At 39.4% G+C, this 19,935-nt stretch overlaps 1 protein-coding gene across 1 annotated transcript in view; it reads left to right on the forward strand.

The window, feature by feature from the left end:
- The window catches only part of LOC134801752 (uncharacterized), a 30,148-nt gene that overhangs the window by 4,197 nt on the left and 6,016 nt on the right, over window positions 1-19,935 (forward strand). Inside the window, exons 2-3 of the mRNA XM_063774349.1 lie at window positions 11,666-11,826; window positions 12,118-12,255. Coding sequence (XP_063630419.1) covers window positions 11,666-11,826; window positions 12,118-12,255 — 299 coding nt within the window. The remainder of the gene's footprint in view (window positions 1-11,665; window positions 11,827-12,117; window positions 12,256-19,935) is intronic.

The following is a 19,935-nucleotide window of genomic DNA, read 5'->3' on the forward strand; positions in this document are numbered from 1 at the left end:
TCACGCCATCTAGCCGAGGATAGGCTAACCATCTATTCGAGAATGACTTTTGCTTGAATTCCGAGGCACGTTTTTTCCTTAGACTTTATTCGTCTTATACGAAGTTACATATGTCTTTGATTTAGCTTAGCAACAATAGGGGACTAGTGAAATAAGATTTTATTCTAGCAACATTCTAGACTATCATTTTTATGATTAATTTGATTTGATTAATTGTTATTCGAAATGATTATTTATTTATTAGGTATATTTGATTATTGATGAGGAAATGGATATTCCGATATAATACTATCTACTTCTTTTGTTACTTATGCTTTTTTTTTGACATTTAGATTTTATTCTAGAAATTATAGACTAGTATTTTTTTATACAATCTTTTTAATGTTAGACGATCCTTTTGTCAAATTCTTAGTGTTAAATTTGATATGTATAATAATCCAATTTTATTATGGAATAATATTAACATCAATAAATTGCTCTGATAATTAAAACATTTAATTACATACAAAATATATACAGTGGTACTACTAAACGAAATTAATAACTAGCTTAAATCTAAAATAGGCCCTTGAGGCATTGTACCAAGGATGCTGGCGGCATTTCCTCGCTGTATCGCAATGCTGATACGTTGTGCGAGGTAGCCGCCAGCTCTTTGGTCATATTAACATCAATAAATTGCTCTGATAATTAGATTAAGATTAATTACGATTCATAAGAGCTTGTTGCTAGGCCTACATGAATAAAGTATATTTTGATTGATTGATTGATATAAAAAAAAATGTTTGACGATCTTTTTGTTTAATCCTTAGTATTCATATTCAATTTGATCTGTAAAATAATTCAATATTATGGAATAATATTCGGTGAAGGAAAAATCGTGAGGAAACCTGCGTCTGCATACATCTGCGTAGAAATTCAAAGGTGTATGTGAAGTCCCCAATCCGCATTGGGCTAGCGTGGGGACTATAGCCCAAGCCCTCTTGCGCATGAGAGGAGGCCTGTGCCCAGCAGTGGGACGTATAAATATAGGCTGAATTATTATATAATTACTGTATTTATTTTTCTTCATAAGTTAGGTTCTTTATAACATGAATATAAAAGTAAAATACAAAATCACATAAAAAACAATAAAAATACATATAAACATATTATAAAAAACCTAACCTAGGGTGCGCCAGCAGCGGGGCAGGGCCCAAGCTACCGGTGGTCAGGGCCGCAGAGAGGAACCGGCGGACTATCCGGTTATTATTATTTAATATTAACATCAATAAATTGCTCTGATAATTAGCTTAAGATAACATTATATGTATTATACCTAAACTATACCTAAGTACTATTCACAAGTGCTTGTTGCTAGGCCTACATGAATTAAGTATATTTTAATTTAACCTTTAAGCTACATATGCATACCTACTCTTTTTGAAACATCTATAGTTATTTGTTGTACAAGGGGGCAAAATTGTTGTTTAACCCCTTATAATCTTTAACCCATTATTAAATACCTGAGCAAGCGAAGAATTTTAAAAAAGAATGTGAAATCATGAGTATTGCAAGGGTTTCAAGGCATGAGGGTTAAACTTTGGTACCGAGTAAAACACAAAATGTTCACCATGCTAATGTGAGGAAAAGACTGCTATATCATTTTATAGAATTAAAATATGTCTGACCCCAATAAGAGTTACTCAGAACTGAAATATAATAGTAATCTTACACTCTGCAACGTTTGCAACATTACATAATAAAATGCCGTGTGATTCGACCTAATTCCCGTAGTTTATGCTTATATACAATCATAACCACATAATATAGATCGTATGTGTTTAGTTTTAAGGCTCAAATTGGCTTGTTTGTAAGGAGACGGTAAAGAATGGTATAATCTGGAAAAACCTGATGTACGCGAACGCATTTCTGGTTTCAGGGATTTGTGACATTAAACTGTACCATTCTGTATAATTTACTATACAATCCTGTATAATTCACTTAGTGATAAGGAAAATATAGACATAAATGTTATGAAGAAATCTCTATTTATGGCTGCGTTTCCATTCCACCAGAGATGTGCGAAGATGTGCGGCGAGGGATGGATGTGTTTGTTAAGAACCAATAGAATCACTGAATTTACCTATCCTCGCTCAGCGTATTATTCTATTGATTCTTGACAAACATATCCTCGCACATCTCTGATGTAAACTCAGCCTAATACTATGTATTTATGTATGGATGAGGGTAGTAGATATTAAATAAATAAATAAAATAAAATTAATTTATTTCAGACAATTGACAACTGTGGGTCATTCTTTGATTTGGTGTAAATCGGCGGGTCCACGGTAAAAAAATAAAAAATCTTTATTTTGGGTATTTGTTTGACCATAATCAAATGTTTAGGATACAACGATGTTGAAAAACGTTATGGTCCCTTTCTGTGAAACTTATCTGCGAAGATATGGACCTCGCAATTTTAAAGTGTCATGGTGATGACTTTGTACGGCGATAATACATGGTAATGACAAATTATCATTTTCACCATATAAATAGTTATATATTTTTCTCACTTTAAGTGAAATATTATAGTATATGAATAAAATACAACAAAGAAAAAATAACTCTCCTTCGGCAAATTTTGTTAAAAGAGACCATAAACAATAAAAAAAAGCGATTCATGTTCTTACCGTGGAAGAATGGTCATTACCCTGGTCGAAAAATACCGTGGTTCCGTGGTAATGACTACCACGGTAATGATAAAAACTATCATTTTGTCTCATAACCCTAAACATAGTTAATGTTCCAGAACATTCTTCCAATTACATCATAACAATTCGAATAAGTTATCATATCAAATAGGATTCGTATTAAAATGATTTCCACTTACCGAAAAATAAGACACACGGAACTGACACATTTTTTTGGACGAAACCACGGTAATCGAGTTATTATTTAAAAATAAAATATATACGGGCACAAATGTTGAAGTGTGTTCCCACTATCGATTAATAGGCGACGAAAGGCGCGCGGTGGCAGTGGCAGGATCTCAGCACAGCCTGCTATTCGACAGCTATATGATGTGCAAGTAGCATCCACGGAAATGACGGTACCGCGAGGCCGGAAAAATTCGATGCTGCCAGGTAGTTCTGTACGACACAATTTAATTTGTGCAATCAATAATTAATGTACTAACTATTAATATAGTTTTAGTCACTTAGTAAATACTAGCCATAAAGTTACATTTAAATTGAATTTTAGCTCATGTTTTGATGAAATCTGGTCAGGCGACACGCGTTGGTAGTGACATTTTGACCCTTTGGAGCCTTAAAAAACATAGATCTTCTTAAGATATCGTGAAATGGAAAACGGCCTGTACTACTATTTTTTTATTTACTACTTATAAGTATAAGACACGGTAAAGATCCAACTTCGTTTAGTACCGAAAAACGCGGGCGACATGCATTTACACCAAATCAAAGAATGACCCCAGTCCATGTTTTTAAATAAAATAAAATTACAATTAAATTAAAGATTAAAATTAACTAACACTTACACTTACACATAATTAAATACTAATTAAAATTAGAAATTACTATTAAAAATAATAAATAACATTAGATTATATTAAATTTACAATTTTATAAAACTAACATGTAGGGAGGACCAGTGCTTTAGCAAGCCACTAAATAAAATAATTTTACAATTTTTTGTTTTTATAATTTTTGTATAATTAGGTCATAAATAAAGAGATATATTGTATACGCACTGATACCTCGAACTGCAGCCGTGTTCGAAGCGATATATATATTTATCTACATATAGTCTGTGCGGAATGATAAGTGTCGTGGAATGTATGGAGCCCAATACATTCCACGACTTTTCCCTTTACGCACAGACTTTATAAGATTTTTCACTAGGTACTTACACCAGTTTTTTATCATTCATACGATGATAAACAGAGCGGCTACCGCGAAAACCGAAATTCGCAAATTGCGGGGATCTTTCTCTTTTACTCCAATGAAGGCGTAATTAGAGTGACAGAGAAAAATCCCCGCAATTTGCGAACTTCGATTTTCGCGGTTATAGCCCAGAGGTGAATATATGAGAGCGCTGGTGGCCTAGCGGTAAGAGCGAGAAACTTTCAATCCGAAGGTTGCAGGTTCGAACCCCGGCTCGTACCAATGAGTATTTCGGAACTTATGTACGAAATATCATTTGATATTTACTAGTCGCTTTTCGGTTAAGGAAAACATCCTGAGGAAACCGGACTAATCCCGATAAGGCCTAGGTTACCCTCTGGTTTGGAAGGTCAGATGGCAGTAAGCTTTCGTAAAAACTAGTGCCTACGCCAATTCTAGGACGGCACTGACGCGTTCATTGGAGATCCCAGAGCCGTCCGAAATGTGCCGAGGAGGACTACTGGGAGGTTTTTAGTCGGTGAGAGTCCGACATAACCTCCGCGCTGTCCCTGCGGTGCGGAGGTATCCATAACGGATTTTCCTCCCAAAAAAGAAAGGTTTTATGAGCCATGGCAAAAATGCCGGGATAAGTGAGGAAGAAGGAGATACCTACAGAGGTGAATATGTAGTTTTCCTCGGTCTCCCGCTGATCTCGGTGTAAAGGGTTCAAAACGTCGGGATATAATTACGAGTATGTTTATAAATTTTTATTTCATTGTATTGATATTAATGAGAAGTTTGGCTAGCCTTTCGTGCGTTACAAATATCACAGGAACTCTTATGAGTCAAGGATAGTCCCGAATTTACAAATTTAAATTTCAAAAGTGCTAACCTCTGGACTTGAACCTATGACAGTTTGTTGGCAGACCAAACCTTTGCCTTATGCCAACTAGATATTGTTTTTGTTGAAGGGATACAGATTTATGGCTTAAAATCTTAGCAGGATTTGATTTACGATATATAGCTGAAAGCGCCTTGAATATTTTGTGCATGTCTTGTGGAAAGAGTATAGTAGACGACCGCTCCCCCATACAAACGTAGTAATCCCCTTACGTGTTATGAGTTTGCAAAATTGCTACAAACTGTGATGTATACACAGTATACATACTTAGACAGTGGTAACGCGTCAATAATCTTTAAGTAGTTAGCTACTTAATTAGCGAAATTAGTTTCACTTTCCTAATAAAATCAGCAAAAATAGTGGCAGTGGGCGGGCCACATTGCTCGCAGAACCGATGGCCGATGGGCCAGAAAGGCTCTCGAGTGGCGACCACGTACCGGAAGACACAGCGTGGGAAGGCCCCAGACTAGATGGACCGACGATCTCGTTAGTCGCGGGAGACCGTTTGTTGAGGGCAGCGAATGACCGTGCGTTGTGGAGATCCTTGGAGGAGGCCTTTGTCCAGCAGTGGACGTTCATGGATCATTATTTATACGAACTCAAGATGTTTATTTTTGTCAGCAATTGTTTTCAAATCTGAGGCGATTTTTGGTGTCGATTTTTGTCGTCAGATTTCGATAAAATTTGGTGAATACAGGATAAAGAATATTTTCCCCGTGTGTCCTAAAACATCTTCTACTGAGTTATGAAAAAGGATGATATTTTGAATATTTTAGTAACTCAACGGAAAATTGCATACATATTTGTATTTATCCTGCCCAAAATGAGGAACTTCAAAAAAAACGGTAGAGTTAGATTAAGACAAATCTGCAACGATTTCGATAGCACACGTTCAATTCAAGTGTTATTTAAAAAAAATCGAACTTTCATGAAATTATGGCGTATAAATAACACTTGCACTGCGTACGCTATCAAAATCGTTGCAGACTTTTCTTGGTCTAACTCTAACTAAAAATCAGGCCATCTGCCCCGTAGTCGAGTAAAGTGTGTAAAATTTAAAAGCATATACAAGGACCTAAGTATAGATTTTCGGATCCATTTACTACCTACGCCTATCAATTAATTGATAACAACTTGTTGATCCCATTTACCCCCTGTGGGGACAATTACCCGCCTGCAGGCCCAGCGGGGAGAAATTACCCCAATTGAGGACCGAAATGCGTCAGTTTTTAGATAATTAGCGATGTAACACAATTACTGAGAATACTGAGTTATAAAACGACACTAGGATCAAGTCTATATAAATCACTACATCTTATAAAACAAAGTCCCCCGCCGCGTCTGTCTGTGTGTTTGTTTGTATGTTCGCGATAAACTCAAAAACTACTGAACGGATTTCATGCAGTTTTCACCAATGGATAGAGTGATTCTTGAGGATAGTTTAGGTGTATAATTTGTTAACCCGTGCGAAGCCGGGGCGGGTCGCTGGTATGTATAAAAATCAATCCCTATTTCCCTTGGTAACGGCATCACGCGTGAACGGTTCGACCAATTTCGCTAATTCTTATTTTGTTATGTTTGTTATTGTCAGGAGAAGGTTTTAATGAAAGAAAAAAATTAAGAAAGTGACAAAAAAAGATAGTAATATAGGTGAAACAAAGTTCGCCGGGTCATCTAGTAAATACTAAAATTGCTATTAAAATAATTTTATTAATAACAACCAAAATCAACACAAGAAACTAAACGTTAAAATTAAAACTAAAATAAAACAAATCTTAAACTAAACTTATAAGTAAAAAATGCTCCCCAGATCACCTTCAATGCGTTATGGTGCCCAGAAGGCTGGCAGCGTTACCTTTTTGAAGGTATTGCTATTTGGTGTACTGGTATAATACTCGTAGCTACACTTTTTTTGAACTCAAACCAAAAGACTACCTTCTATAACTATAGGTTGAAATATTATTACATGATGCCAAACGGCCGCTTTGTATCACCGCACCGCTCGCCGATGTAGGATCCTAAGTAACATCCGGTATCGGATCGGACAACGTGAAAGTCGTGAAAACGCCCTAAGGGCCCCAGCTTATAATTTCATTCTGTATATCTTCCTACATAGCCATGCGGTCTATCTTAGTTTAAAATATTACCCGATATTACTATTGCGTCTTCTTCCTCGCGTTATCCCGGCATTTTGCCACGGCTCATGAGAGCCTGGGGTCCGCTTGACAACTAATCCCATGATTTGACGTAAGCACAAGTTTTTACGAAAGCGACTGCCATCTGACTTTCCAACCCAGAGGGGAAACTAGGTCTTATTGCGATTAGTCCGGTTTCCTCACGATTTCCTCCACCGAAAAGCAACTGGTAAATATCAAATGACATTTCGTACTGTTCCGAAAAACTCATTGGTACGAGCCGGGGTTTGAACTCGCGACCTCCGGATTGAAAGTCGCACGCTCTTACTATTGCGTCCACGCATACAAAATAAGGAAGATCACAACATCTGTCAGTAACTTAGGTATTCAATGCGACATTTGAAATGCTAATCTTATTTGTCCAGCCATCTAGGATATGTCAGACTATATTTGGGACCTAGCCATTACAATTGTATAGTAGTGTTTTTCTAGTTTTTGATACCAGAGTCTAGTAAATAAAGAAGACAAACAGACCCCATACAACGCCGCGAGTATTTTATTTTTATATTTTAGTTATTTGCTTATGAAAACTACCACCCTAATGCTATTTTTAAAACGTAAAATTGGACTTGACTGACCGCTATAGTCACAAAAGTAGATAAAGCAATTTTATTACCTACTTAAAAAAGGTTTCTAATGGCTAAAAAATAAATAAAGCATTTTTAGTACTTAAAAAGGTATCTAATGGCTAAAAAATCTTAAACACGTTTTTCGCATAATGACACTGTGTTTCTCAAGGAGCGATGTCTAATGGCTAAAAAAGAAATAAAGCATTTTTAGTACTTAAAAAGGTTTCTAATGACTAAAAAATCTTAAAACTAGATAGCGTCATTAAATTAGGATACTTATGTCTTAAATGCTGTTTATAATTTTGTTAATAATGTTAAATTCTAAGGTATGAAGATGTGTAATTTTATTCTATTGGGATTCAAGTACTTTTTGTTAACAAAAGATTGTTCTGAAATGCCAAGAGCATGGCATGAAAAAAGTTAAATGTCACCCTACCCTTATTAGAAACCACCATTAGAAAAAGACGGAAAATATAGGAAAGTCGAATTTTATAAAACTCATTCAAGTAGGTATCTGACTGATTTTATACGTAGGTATAAAGCTAAAATTAAAAATTAGTAATAACGTACACACGGAACGCGGTAATGCATCTTGAATATTTACTACTCTCTGATACTACGCATTATGCGTAACACAAAAGCGTGTTCCAAAACGTAAAATATGATATCAATTTGATTTGAATATAATTAAGTGCATCCGCACTTACTCAAATACGTGGGTGAGAATGTGATATATTCACTAAATCAAATTGAGAAATGAGTTTGGGTTTCTGGAAATGAACAAGATTAATTTATTTCGACGTAAACAATATAAAATGTATGAAGGAGACAGTGGGGAGTTACATAAAAAATATAGATATATACCTACAACATATATACAGGATGATTCATGAGACGTGAGCAGGACTAATCCTGCACACTCAGTAACTGATAATTGATCGATCACCGTCGTATTTAGGAGAAACAACCACACTTTTTCCTATTTTTTAACTTATTGGTGAGAGCAAATTTAATTCTCAACAATCATGGTCACCCTACAGGACCTAATTAATAAACATAAAACCTCTTTAACCGTAATGGCATTTTGATTACGAAGAAAATAAACTGTCAAACTTGAGTGAGATACCAGTTTTCAAAAGTAACCAGACCGTGATGACAGTGATGACATTCAATTTGACACAGAATATCGGTAGTTTAGTATTCTAATTTTAGGGTGGCCATGCATGTCGTAAAAAAATTCATAACTTTTTTTTCAACACGACTAGAAAATTAACGTTGACCTCACTAATACTGATACGAAACAGTTGCTTATAATTAACGATATGCGCAGTGTTAGTCCTGCTCACGTCTCCTGAATCACCCTGTATATTTCTTAAGGGATCTTCATTCTTCAGTATAATGTTCAGTAGAGGATTCCTGCTCCGTCTTCGCATTCAAAAGCTTTGATACGTTGTCTCGTACCTCTGAATCTTATGGAGATAGCTCTTATAACAGAAATTTGGACTTTAACTTTCAGCCAGAAAATTATTTGTGAATATGCCTTTCCCCATTTATCATTCAATTTTGATGCTGTTCTCTTAAGAAACTATTGTATTCAGTCCCTAGGGCTCCGTCGCATGAAATGACTAGTGGTGTAAAAGAGGCTCTTAGGTCCTCTGTTGCTCTATCGTATTTTAGATGTTTCTCTCGGCTGTGTCTTTGTGCAGTTTTTTGCCAGGTGAGGTTACTGTAAGAGGAAATGAATGATTGCTAAAAATAAATCTTTTTATGAGTTTAGTTCACGTGTAGGCCTGTTTATCGTGTGTTTCTCATTATGTTGCGTAACTGCGAAACTGTGTGGCTCTCGCGCATTATGCACAATAAACTTATTTTATTTTTATTTTGTTTTGTCTATTTTATATGAACCGGCTTACGTGCTATAAACTGACATAATTATAGGTTTAAAATTAAAACCATATACTTAGGTCTACAGTCCCTTGAAGCTGTGAATAAATCAAACGACTAAGTTAACTTTAAAAGAAGATACGTAAGTATAATTATTAATAATTAATTTGCAAAAAAGGGAGGGAGGGAGGGTAAGATAGTACATTATATTTGTAAGAAAGTCCATGCTCTTAGCCATCCATGCAGAGCCTAGCACTAGCCTAAATTATAAAGTATTTTGAAATAAAACTATTGAAACGGATTATATCGCTTATATTGAATTCATACTGTAGTATGTATGGGATGAATCCCGACGTTTCGAACCCGTTTCAATTGTTTTTTCACGAGTAACTATCGCGGTAACCGAAGACCAATTATATAAAGTATTTTGTTAAATAATATAGCGAATCGGATCAGGATAAAAATCTGTTGATATTAAAAATATTTCTCACGATTGGCATCGCAGGCTAAGAATAGAAACGTACAAACAGTAACACTCCTAACTGTACATCGGTGGACCTTATTAAAAAAGGCATAAGGTCCACCGATGTACAGTTAACAGTGTGGGCGATGGTACTATGATATCATTTTAATGTGCTGGTATTAATGCAATACATATTTCAAATAGCATCGGATTTTCCATGTTATTCCGATTCGCCTCGGTTTACCCTAACTTTCTTCTTCTTCCTTCCTCGCGTTATACCGGCATTTTGCCACGGCTCATGGGAGCCTGGGGTCCGCTTGACAACTAATCCCGAGAGTTGGCGTAGGCACTAGTTTTTACGAAAGCGACTGCCATCTGACCTTCCAACCCAGAGATAAACTAGACCTTATTGGGATTAGTCCGGTTTCCTCACGATGTTTTCCTTCACCGAAAAGCAACTGGGAAATATTAATTGATATTTCGTACCTACATAAGTTCCGAACAACTCATTGGTACGAGCCGGGGTTTGAACCCGCGACCTCCGGATTGAAAGTCGCACGCTCTTACCGCTAGGCCACCAGCGCTTCTCGGTCTACCCTAACTATAACCACTAAACCACAAGACTAATATTCTCTATAAATAGCACTAGTTTAACCAAGGGAAGGCTTTCATTAGGCCCTCATTAAAGCTAATGACGATCGGATTACGAGGTTGTGCGGATTACTCTAAATTTACTTACTGTCAGAGGCTAGTTAACAGAGAAGACGCGTCTCTATTATTTCCAAAAAAGTTTTAAGTTATAATGTATTGTTTGCCCGCATTTTCGTTAGTCATAATTATATTGACGACCGGTCTGGCCTAGTGGGTAGTGACCCTGCCTGTGAAGCCGATGGTCCTGGGTTCGAATCCCGGTAAGGGCATTTATTTGTGTGATGAACACAGATATTTGTTCCTGAGTCATGGGTGTTTTCTATGTATTTAAGTATCTATAAATATGTATATATTATATACATCGTTGTCTAAGTACCCACAACACAAGCCTTATTGAGCTTACTGTGGGATTTAGTCAATTGTGTAATAATGTCCTATAATATTTATTTATTTATAATTTATTTGGTTCAGAAACGCGTCACTTTCAGGATTGCCATAAAACCTAACCTAACCTATCTATAGGATAACCTTACGAAAATCCTGAAAAGTTAACGGTTTCAGTTTTATGACTAATGATAATCTGACAGACAATACATTATGACTTAAAACTTTATGGGAAATAAAGGGACCCCTAGAGAAGACTGATATGTATCTCCGAACAACGCTTGGAGAGTCATCTTTGATTGGACATGAAATTGTATAGTTGCAAATTTTAAATCATTTGACATGGGTATTTTCAATTAATATTATTTGCATGACTAAAGTATAATTCAATAATTAGGTATAATAATTCAATATTTTTTTCTATTTGCATGTGTAAATTTGCCAGCGCTTTGGTGCCAACTGTGATCCTATGTAAATATATTGTAATAAATAAATAATAATAAATAAACTAAATTTTCCTTTTATATGCGATCAAATATGTTTTTACTGGCTTTTATTACATTTTAGTTGATTTTTTTTGTGGAAAAGTTACCTTCACAATAATGCGACACTTCGCAAAAGGATACGTGACCGCAAAAAATGTAACTGTACGAAACTAGCCGACAAACAATGGTTGAATGACAAAGAGAGGAAAATGATTACACGAAGTAAAGCGCGTTCACAAGCGTCTACCACAGCCAACGCACGCCCACCACCCTCGCCCGTCTCGTCCGTCTCCTCACAATCATCGGGCGATGAATTCGCCACTGCGCCCGATACCAGCGAGTCGAGCGACGAGTGCGGGCCGCCGCCGCCTCCGCCACGACCACCAGCGCGACGCGGGCGGCCACCGCTGCCGGCACGCTTGGGGCCTGCGGGACATCTTGCTCCGCCCACGGCTCCCGCTGCCGGTGGTGTAGTGCGTCGCATGAGATGGTCTCAAACCATGAATGAGAACGTCATGCGCGCCTACTATGGGGCTACAGAGGGGGGAACCGACTTATGCGCGTGCCGTGTCCGAATGCTTCCACTGTTTCAGGCCCTCGAACCAACCATCGACGTGACTGCGCAACGGCTATCGGATCAGGTGCGAGTCATCCAGCGGCTAAAGCGGTTGGATGACTCGACACTTGATCGGCTTCGCCTGGAGGCTCTCTCTGCTCGCGCAGCCTCCACCTCGGTGCGAGACCCGCCCGCCACATCGCCGGATCCGGTGCCGGCACCCGACCAGGCCCCGGAGGCGCCGCGGGTAGATCTCTGTGCCGACGAGGAGGAGTTCGCGCAGAGTGTGAGTAGTACAGCCAATGAGCAACTGAGGAGGACTTTGGATGAGGCGATTACGCAGTATCGCTCCACACCCAATACTAGGCCACGATTACCACGTTTGCCTATGAATAGACACAATCTAGCGCTAATGGGAGCCCTAAACGCTTTACTAGAGCCATATTTGCGGACTAGTAAAGATTTAGATGATACGCACGCGATCATGTATTGCGGAGCCATCGCGGCGTGCCGTGTTGCACGAGTCAAGTTTCCGGACTCTGAACGTGCACCTAGGACCGCCGGGGGTGCCCCCGCATGGCAAATACGGATCGAGCGACGTATCAGCTCGTTTAGGACTCTTATCGCAAAGCTGATCTGCTTCAGGGGGGGCAACAATCGCCCCCGAGTAATGCGCTTTGTAAACCAGGCATTCGCGGGGACGGATATTAGGCCCCGCGACTACATGGCCAACATTACGGAGCGCATCGACTTTCTAAAGCAGAAAGTCTATGCATGGGCAAACCGTATTCGCCGCTACAGAGAGCGTGTGGACCGATTCCAGCAGAACCGTCTTTTCCAGAGTGACCAAAGGAAGATGTACCGAAAGTGGGAGGAAACCAACCCTCGTGCGTCCGACTCGCAGCCACCGGATGCTACTGTCATGAATGACTTCTGGCGTAGCATCTGGTCAGTGCCTGTCGGACACACCGAGGGGAGTTGGATGAGTGTTTTCGAGCGTGAGTGCGAGTCCATCGAACCTATGGGGTCAGTCACCATCAGCCCCGATGACGTAAGTTGTGCCATTCGCACGGCCCAGAACTGGAAAAGTCCTGGGCCGGATGGATTGCACAACTTCTGGCTAAAATGGTTCCGATGCTCACACTCCTGCTTGGCAGCACAATTTCAACAAGCCCTCGAGCTTGGTTCTCCCCCACCTTCCTTAACAACTGGTGTCACCTTCCTGCTCTATAAGTCCGGTAGTACCACGGAAGCGAAGAACTACAGACCCATCACATGCTTGCCTACACTCTACAAGCTCCTTACATCCATTTTGAGAGCAAAAATCAACGCGCACATTGTCGCAAACAATATTTTGGCCTCTGCGCAAAATGGATGTAGGGTTGGGTCCCGTGGTACTAAAGAGCTCCTCCTCATAGACATGACCATCTGCCAACAAATCCGGCGGAACAGGGGGGCCCTCTCAGCAGCCTGGATTGACTACAAGAAGGCCTATGATTCGGTGCCTCACTCATGGCTGGAGAGGGTCTTAGAGCTGTATAAAGTTGATACAGCTTTAAGAGCCTTTCTAAGCGCGTGTATGAGGCGATGGACCACAGTCCTTCGTCAACCAGGAGGCGGGGATGAGAGCCCTGGCCCACAGGATTTTATAAGGATTGAGCGAGGAATATTTCAGGGTGATATTCTGAGTCCTCTGTGGTTCTGCCTAGCTCTGAATCCTCTCAGTACCTTGCTGAAGGATTTAGAACTAGGTTGCCGGCTTCGGAGAGGGGGTGAAGTCATTTCTCACCTTCTGTACATGGATGATCTCAAATTATTTGCACCAAATAGCCAAGACTTGGTGGAGCTACTGAAAACTACCGAAGTCTTCAGTAATGCCATCAACATGGAGTTTGGTGTCGATAAATGTGCGGTTATGCATGTACAGCGGGGGAAAATTGTAAATTCAACAAATTTACAACTTTCTGAGACAATGTCTTTCAGAAACCTATAAATACCTTGGTATGTCACAGTCGCTGGGTATTGAGGAAGAAGGTATTAGACGGTCGGTGAAGGAGCGCTTTTTCAGTCGGCTCACAAAAGTACTCAACAGTCTTTTGTCAGGAGGCAACAAAGTGCGCGCCTTCAACGCCTGGGTAATGCCTCTACTCACATACTCCTTTGGCATACTTAGGTGGACTCAGACCGAGCTGGATGCCCTGGATCGGAGGGTCCGACAGCTGCTCACCACACACCGTATGTTGCACCCACGCTCGTCTGTTATGAGATTGTACATCCCACGGAAATGTGGAGGTCGCGGCTTTCTAAACGCCAAAAATCTCCACAACCGTGAGGTGTACAATCTCAGGAATTATTTCCTCAACAACGAGTGTGGGATGCATCGTGATGTGGTGGCAGCTGACAAGGGCCTCACGCCGCTCTCCTTGGCGAACGAGAACTGGCGCAAACCTGTAGTACTAAGCACCGAGGACCGCAAGGCGGTATGGAAGGATAAGCAGCTACACGGGCGGTTCTACAAGGCCCTCATGGGACCCGATGTAGACCTACCCGCGTCGGTGAACTGGCTACGATTTGGGGACCTCTTCGGAGAAACCGAGGGTTTTGCCTGTGCAATTGCGGACGAAGTTATCATGACGAATAACTACCGGAGATATATCCTGAAGGACGGTACGGTCGACATTTGTCGGGCATGCCGCCGTCCCGGAGAGTCACTCAGGCATATTATCTCCGGTTGTTCTCATCTTGCTAACGGCGAGTACTTGCACAGACATAACCTCGTAGCCAGAATTATTCACCAGCAGCTTGCCCTCCTATACGGCCTTGTGGACCGCGAAGTGCCGTACTACAAGTACTCACCTGCGCCAGTTCTCGAAAATGGTCGTGCCACGCTCTATTGGGATCGATCTATCATCACTGACAGGACTATTGTAGCCAATAAGCCTGACATCGTGCTGATAGATCGATCGCAGCGCCGGACCGTGCTCGTCGACGTCACCATCCCCCATGATGAGAATCTCGTGAAGGCCGAGAAGGACAAGTCCAGCAAGTACCTAGACTTAGCCCACGAGATAACCGCTATGTGGGATGTTGACTCGACGATCATTGTTCCTATAGTCGTGTCAGCGAACGGTCTCATAGCGAAGAGTCTCGACCAACACCTAGAGAGACTCTCGCTGGGTGGTTGGATCAAGGGTCAGATGCAGAAGGCGGTAATTTTGGACACGGCGCGTATAGTACGTCGATTCCTCACTCTGCGGCCCTGACCACCGGCAGCTTGGACCCTGCCCCGCTGCCGGCGGCACCCTAGGTTAGGTTTTTTATAATGTGTTTATATATTTTTGTTATGTTTTGTAAGTGTTTTTATATTTTACTTTTATACTCACATTGTAAAACCCTAACCTAAGACCCTAATTGAATAAAGAGAATAATAATAGATTTATATGGCGCTAAGTATTATTTCTGTATTTTAGTTTTATCCGCATGCATCCAGACAGATGGGCTAGTGTAGCTACCAAGTGGATGCCAAAAGGGCGCGGACGCGGCAGACCCAGACGGAGAGGGCGGGACGACCTCTAGACACCTTTTTCATCAACTGGCCGAAAGAGGCACTATGTCGAGAGCCGTGGGACACCAGAATTACAATAACAATAACAATATTTTTATTGACAATAAATAGGCTAGTACAAAAAGATTTATAGGTCTGCCGTTGAGCTGTGTCCGTTGGTCTTGTTACACAACACAGATTTACATAAAATTTAGAGAAATATAGGTACAAAGGTAAACTTATCCCTTTAAGGGATCTCTTCCAGCTAACCTTCGATAAAAATGTTGTAATTTTCATTTCAGCATATGTAAGCTGTTTGTAGCGACACTATCTTGAGCCCAAATGGAATTTTGCCATGATTTATTTGTGTATCAGAAATAGCTTATTGCTATTTATGACTTCGAAACGAAAAATTGAACTTACCTGACTGTCAGAGGTACAAAAAAGCTTTAAAGCATGGCATAGATTTGACACGCCGGTGTTATTTAGAGGGTCGTCAGTCTTCTCTATTTACTAGCCTCTGTAACCAAATTCCTATAATATTGTTACGTAGTTTCAAGGGAATGGTACAACATGATTAGAATTAGTTTGGGATTTGACATTTCTCGGTTACATAAGATTTAGATTTATTTATTTCATAATATGAAATTACAATATAAATTATTTTACAAATATATACGAATTTATATTATGAAAACCCGTGTTTTCATCATTTCATCTTACTTTATACAGTCCACAGTCCACCGCCAGCTATGATTTAAGGCCTGTGCACACCGGCTTGCGTGTGCGTGACGTGCACGTGCGCGTACACTAAAATGTTGGAGCCGCACACGTCACGCAAGCGGTGTGCCGTCTCTTATAACGATCTGTATACTACAACGCAGCACGCGCACGTGCATATCACGCACAGGCAGCCGGTGTGCACAGGCCTTTATGATCAGACGGATATTTGTTCAACTCTTTATGAACGATTTGACTTTACCATTACCAATTTGTTAGTATAATTATCAATCTACATATATGAATGAATGTTTAGAATGTTTGAATGATATCCGTGAACTAAAGTTGGTTGTTAAACTTGTTAAATAAGAGGAAAGGGAACGACCGCTTCTCCATACCAAAGAGGATAGAGTGTATAGAGAGTTACTGTCATGGTAAATTATGTACCTACCACAGTACATTTACCTACTGCCATCTTTCGACAGAAGATTAACTGCCCTTTCGTTTGGCTTTATTAGATTTTATATTTTATAGGAATTAGGAGCCTAACTGAAATTCCATACAAATTTTTAAATGCTTCTTACTTTAATCATTATTAAAAATTCGATGAAAAACGAAGAAGGGGCATAGCTGAGGTTGATATACTTATTTACATCAAATTGTGTCAAAATATTATCAATAACGTAAATATCCAGCGTGGGTAGACCCCCCACAAGGTGGACTGACGACCTGGTAAAGGTCGCGGGAGACCGCTGGATGCGGGTGGAGCAAGACCGGTCATTGTGGCACTCTTATGGAGGAGGCCTATGTCCAGCAGTGAACGTCCTCTGGCTGATATGATGATGATGATGATGAAATATCCAGAGAGGAAAACGAGGACTATATATACGTTTGTATGAAAAGGCGATTTCGCACGGTCGTTCCCTTTCGTCTTAACCATTGACGTATATCTCAGGACTGACCTTACAGGCAATAAGAATGGGGCTAGTACCTACAGCGGTGTCACACCGCTACAACACGATTGGTTGATGAGTTTGCATCACGCGCGCGATTGGTCGCAACTGCTTAGTTGCCTTCGACTGCACGATGGGCTCGAATTCGTGAGTGACACCGCTGAACTAGTACCATTTTTAGTGCCCGTAAGGCCCGTCCTGAGATATCGTCAATGGTCTTAACTAGAGATGCCCCGAATATTGAATTAGGCCGAATACTGAATACCGAATATTCGGCCCCTCTCTCGGCCGAATACCGAATATTCGGCCCCTCTCTCGGCCGAATACCGAATATTTTGAGTCACAATTATTATGAAAACTGTTCGCCAACAAAGCACAACGTTTGCTAAGATATATTTTTATGTTGAACAGAATTAATGAATGTAGTTAGAGTCAATCAAATCAGACCCATGATAAAAATAAAATATTTTTGTAATCAACAAATGCTCAAAAACGTGCCTTTGTGTTTAACTACTTTCCAAGAATACATTTTAAAAATTAAATATACCTAGTTTTTGGTTATTTTATTTATGTAATTTTTCTTTTTAGGTAGGTGCAACCGATATTCGGTATTCGGCCGAATAGTAGGCAATATTCGGCCGGATTCCGAATATTCGGCAAAGTGGCCGAATACGCCTAATACCGAATGGTAGCTCGAGAAAGACTTCTGTATTTTTCTAATGTTGCCAAAGCAAGTTAGGTAATAATAAAGGTATAGTAACAGCACCAGTCATGGGACATTTAAGAGGAAATTTGGAGTATTTATGATATTTCCCTTGTACATGTAAATGGTCTTCCGCTTAGCGTGTTAAAAGATGAAAGTCCTATCCGCCTTTCATGTTTTAGGCGTGTTGTATCAAAGATACTGCAATGAGTTTCCACATAATTAACAAATTAAAACTATGCTTTTTTTCTCCAGTCATGGACACCAAAGCTCCAGTAATGGGCCCCCGGTAATGGACGTGGATCCAGTAATGGGCCCCCTATAATGGACATTGCTCTATCAGTATAAAATATTGAAATGGGGAATAAGTTATGGCAAAAAAATAAATTTTTGGTATAAGCATTTATCGCTGAATGTATTTTTCTTTCCACAGCCAATTATTATTGTATTAGATTCATCGAGACAATTCTAATATACCCAAACACAATTAGTTAGGGTTTATTGCGATAAAGTTCCCATGGCCACCTCCTGTCTCCATCATCAGATCAAGTCCATGTTATCATAATATTGCATTATCATCCGATTTGCATACTTAATTACGTACTTACACAAAATTTCAACTGAATCGGAAATCGAAAAGTGGGTCAAATTCAGTTACCAAGATTTGACCCACACTAACTAACAAGGCAAGTTAAATAAAAGTTTGGAAAAACGATATTAATTTATCCTAAGTCCGAGAATACCTCCTGGTTGACATATTTCGTAACTACATTTTACTTCTGTATTGTTTAAAACATGAAATTATGGCATGGCAAGCATCATTATGTCAATTGTCCCATCATAGGAGGTATGCAGTTTTACAGCTACCTATAATGGGATTGGGCCAAATACCACTATTTTTTTACAACTGTGGAGTCACAACATAGTGTGTTGTATACCTTATCTCATGGTAAATGCAATTAACAAAACACATTCTAGTTTTCATCAAGTATTAATTAATTAAAATTTAATAAATTAACTCACCTCTCTTAGCGAAGTTGTTAAGAATTTTTAGTGATATTTTTTTTCAGTTGCACGACAACTTTTGGGTTGACGCACATTTCTTAAAAAATAACCGAATTTAATAAAAATTCTAACATAATCAGCTCTAGGACTCTTATTTATGATAAAAATATATCCAGTGTTTATAAACTACTTTTAAGGTTTACTCGGCTAATTCCGAATGTCGAAAACTGTCGGATAATTCCGAAAAGAGACTTTTATTATGATGGAATTAAGGGTGATTTTCATCTGAATTTCGGAATTATCCGACATTCGGTATTACCCGAATACACCTTATATACTTATTTTAGAGGAATTGTGTTTTTTTGTCCCATTACTGGTTCCGTGTCCATTATAGGGTATACTACTATATAAGGTAACCAAGCGCTCCCTAGGCTCTCTAATGGTAACATTCCATTTCTAACCGCAGCTGCATTACTGTCAATTTTACTATGAAAATTGACAATGACAGCGACGCGTTCAGTACCGGTAGTGCAGCTGCGGTTAGAAATGGAATGTTACCATAAGAATACATAACATATGGCTACACTTCGACCCTATTAGATGACTTAGCGCGTGTCAAATAGAGTTCCGCTCGTATGTTAGAAACTATTATTATGTGAGAATCTTTCTATTCATATATTTTCGCGAATAAGATGTGTCCCATGAGACGACCGCGGACTCGGAAGTTGTTAGAAATCTGTAGTTCACAAGAAAAGGGATACAAAAGCCCTTTGAACTGAGTTGCGAAGAGTGTCTGTAAACTTTACGACAAGGTCCTTTATGGAAATGAAATTAAGGTCTCTTTCTAGTGAGTTACAAGTATTTATAGAAAGTATTTCATATAATTGTATGAGGACTATAGGTACTTAATAAAACTCTTAATTCTAGGCTGAACTTATTTTGAGACTTTGAGGCTAATTCATAATTATATTTTGGTATCAGAATGATAGGTAACTAAAGACACCGACATCGACACTTCGTTTTCTGTGATCATATAATGCT

This window comes from Cydia splendana, chromosome 23 (genome assembly GCF_910591565.1).
Source record: "Cydia splendana chromosome 23, ilCydSple1.2, whole genome shotgun sequence".
NCBI lineage: Eukaryota > Metazoa > Arthropoda > Insecta > Lepidoptera > Tortricidae > Cydia > Cydia splendana.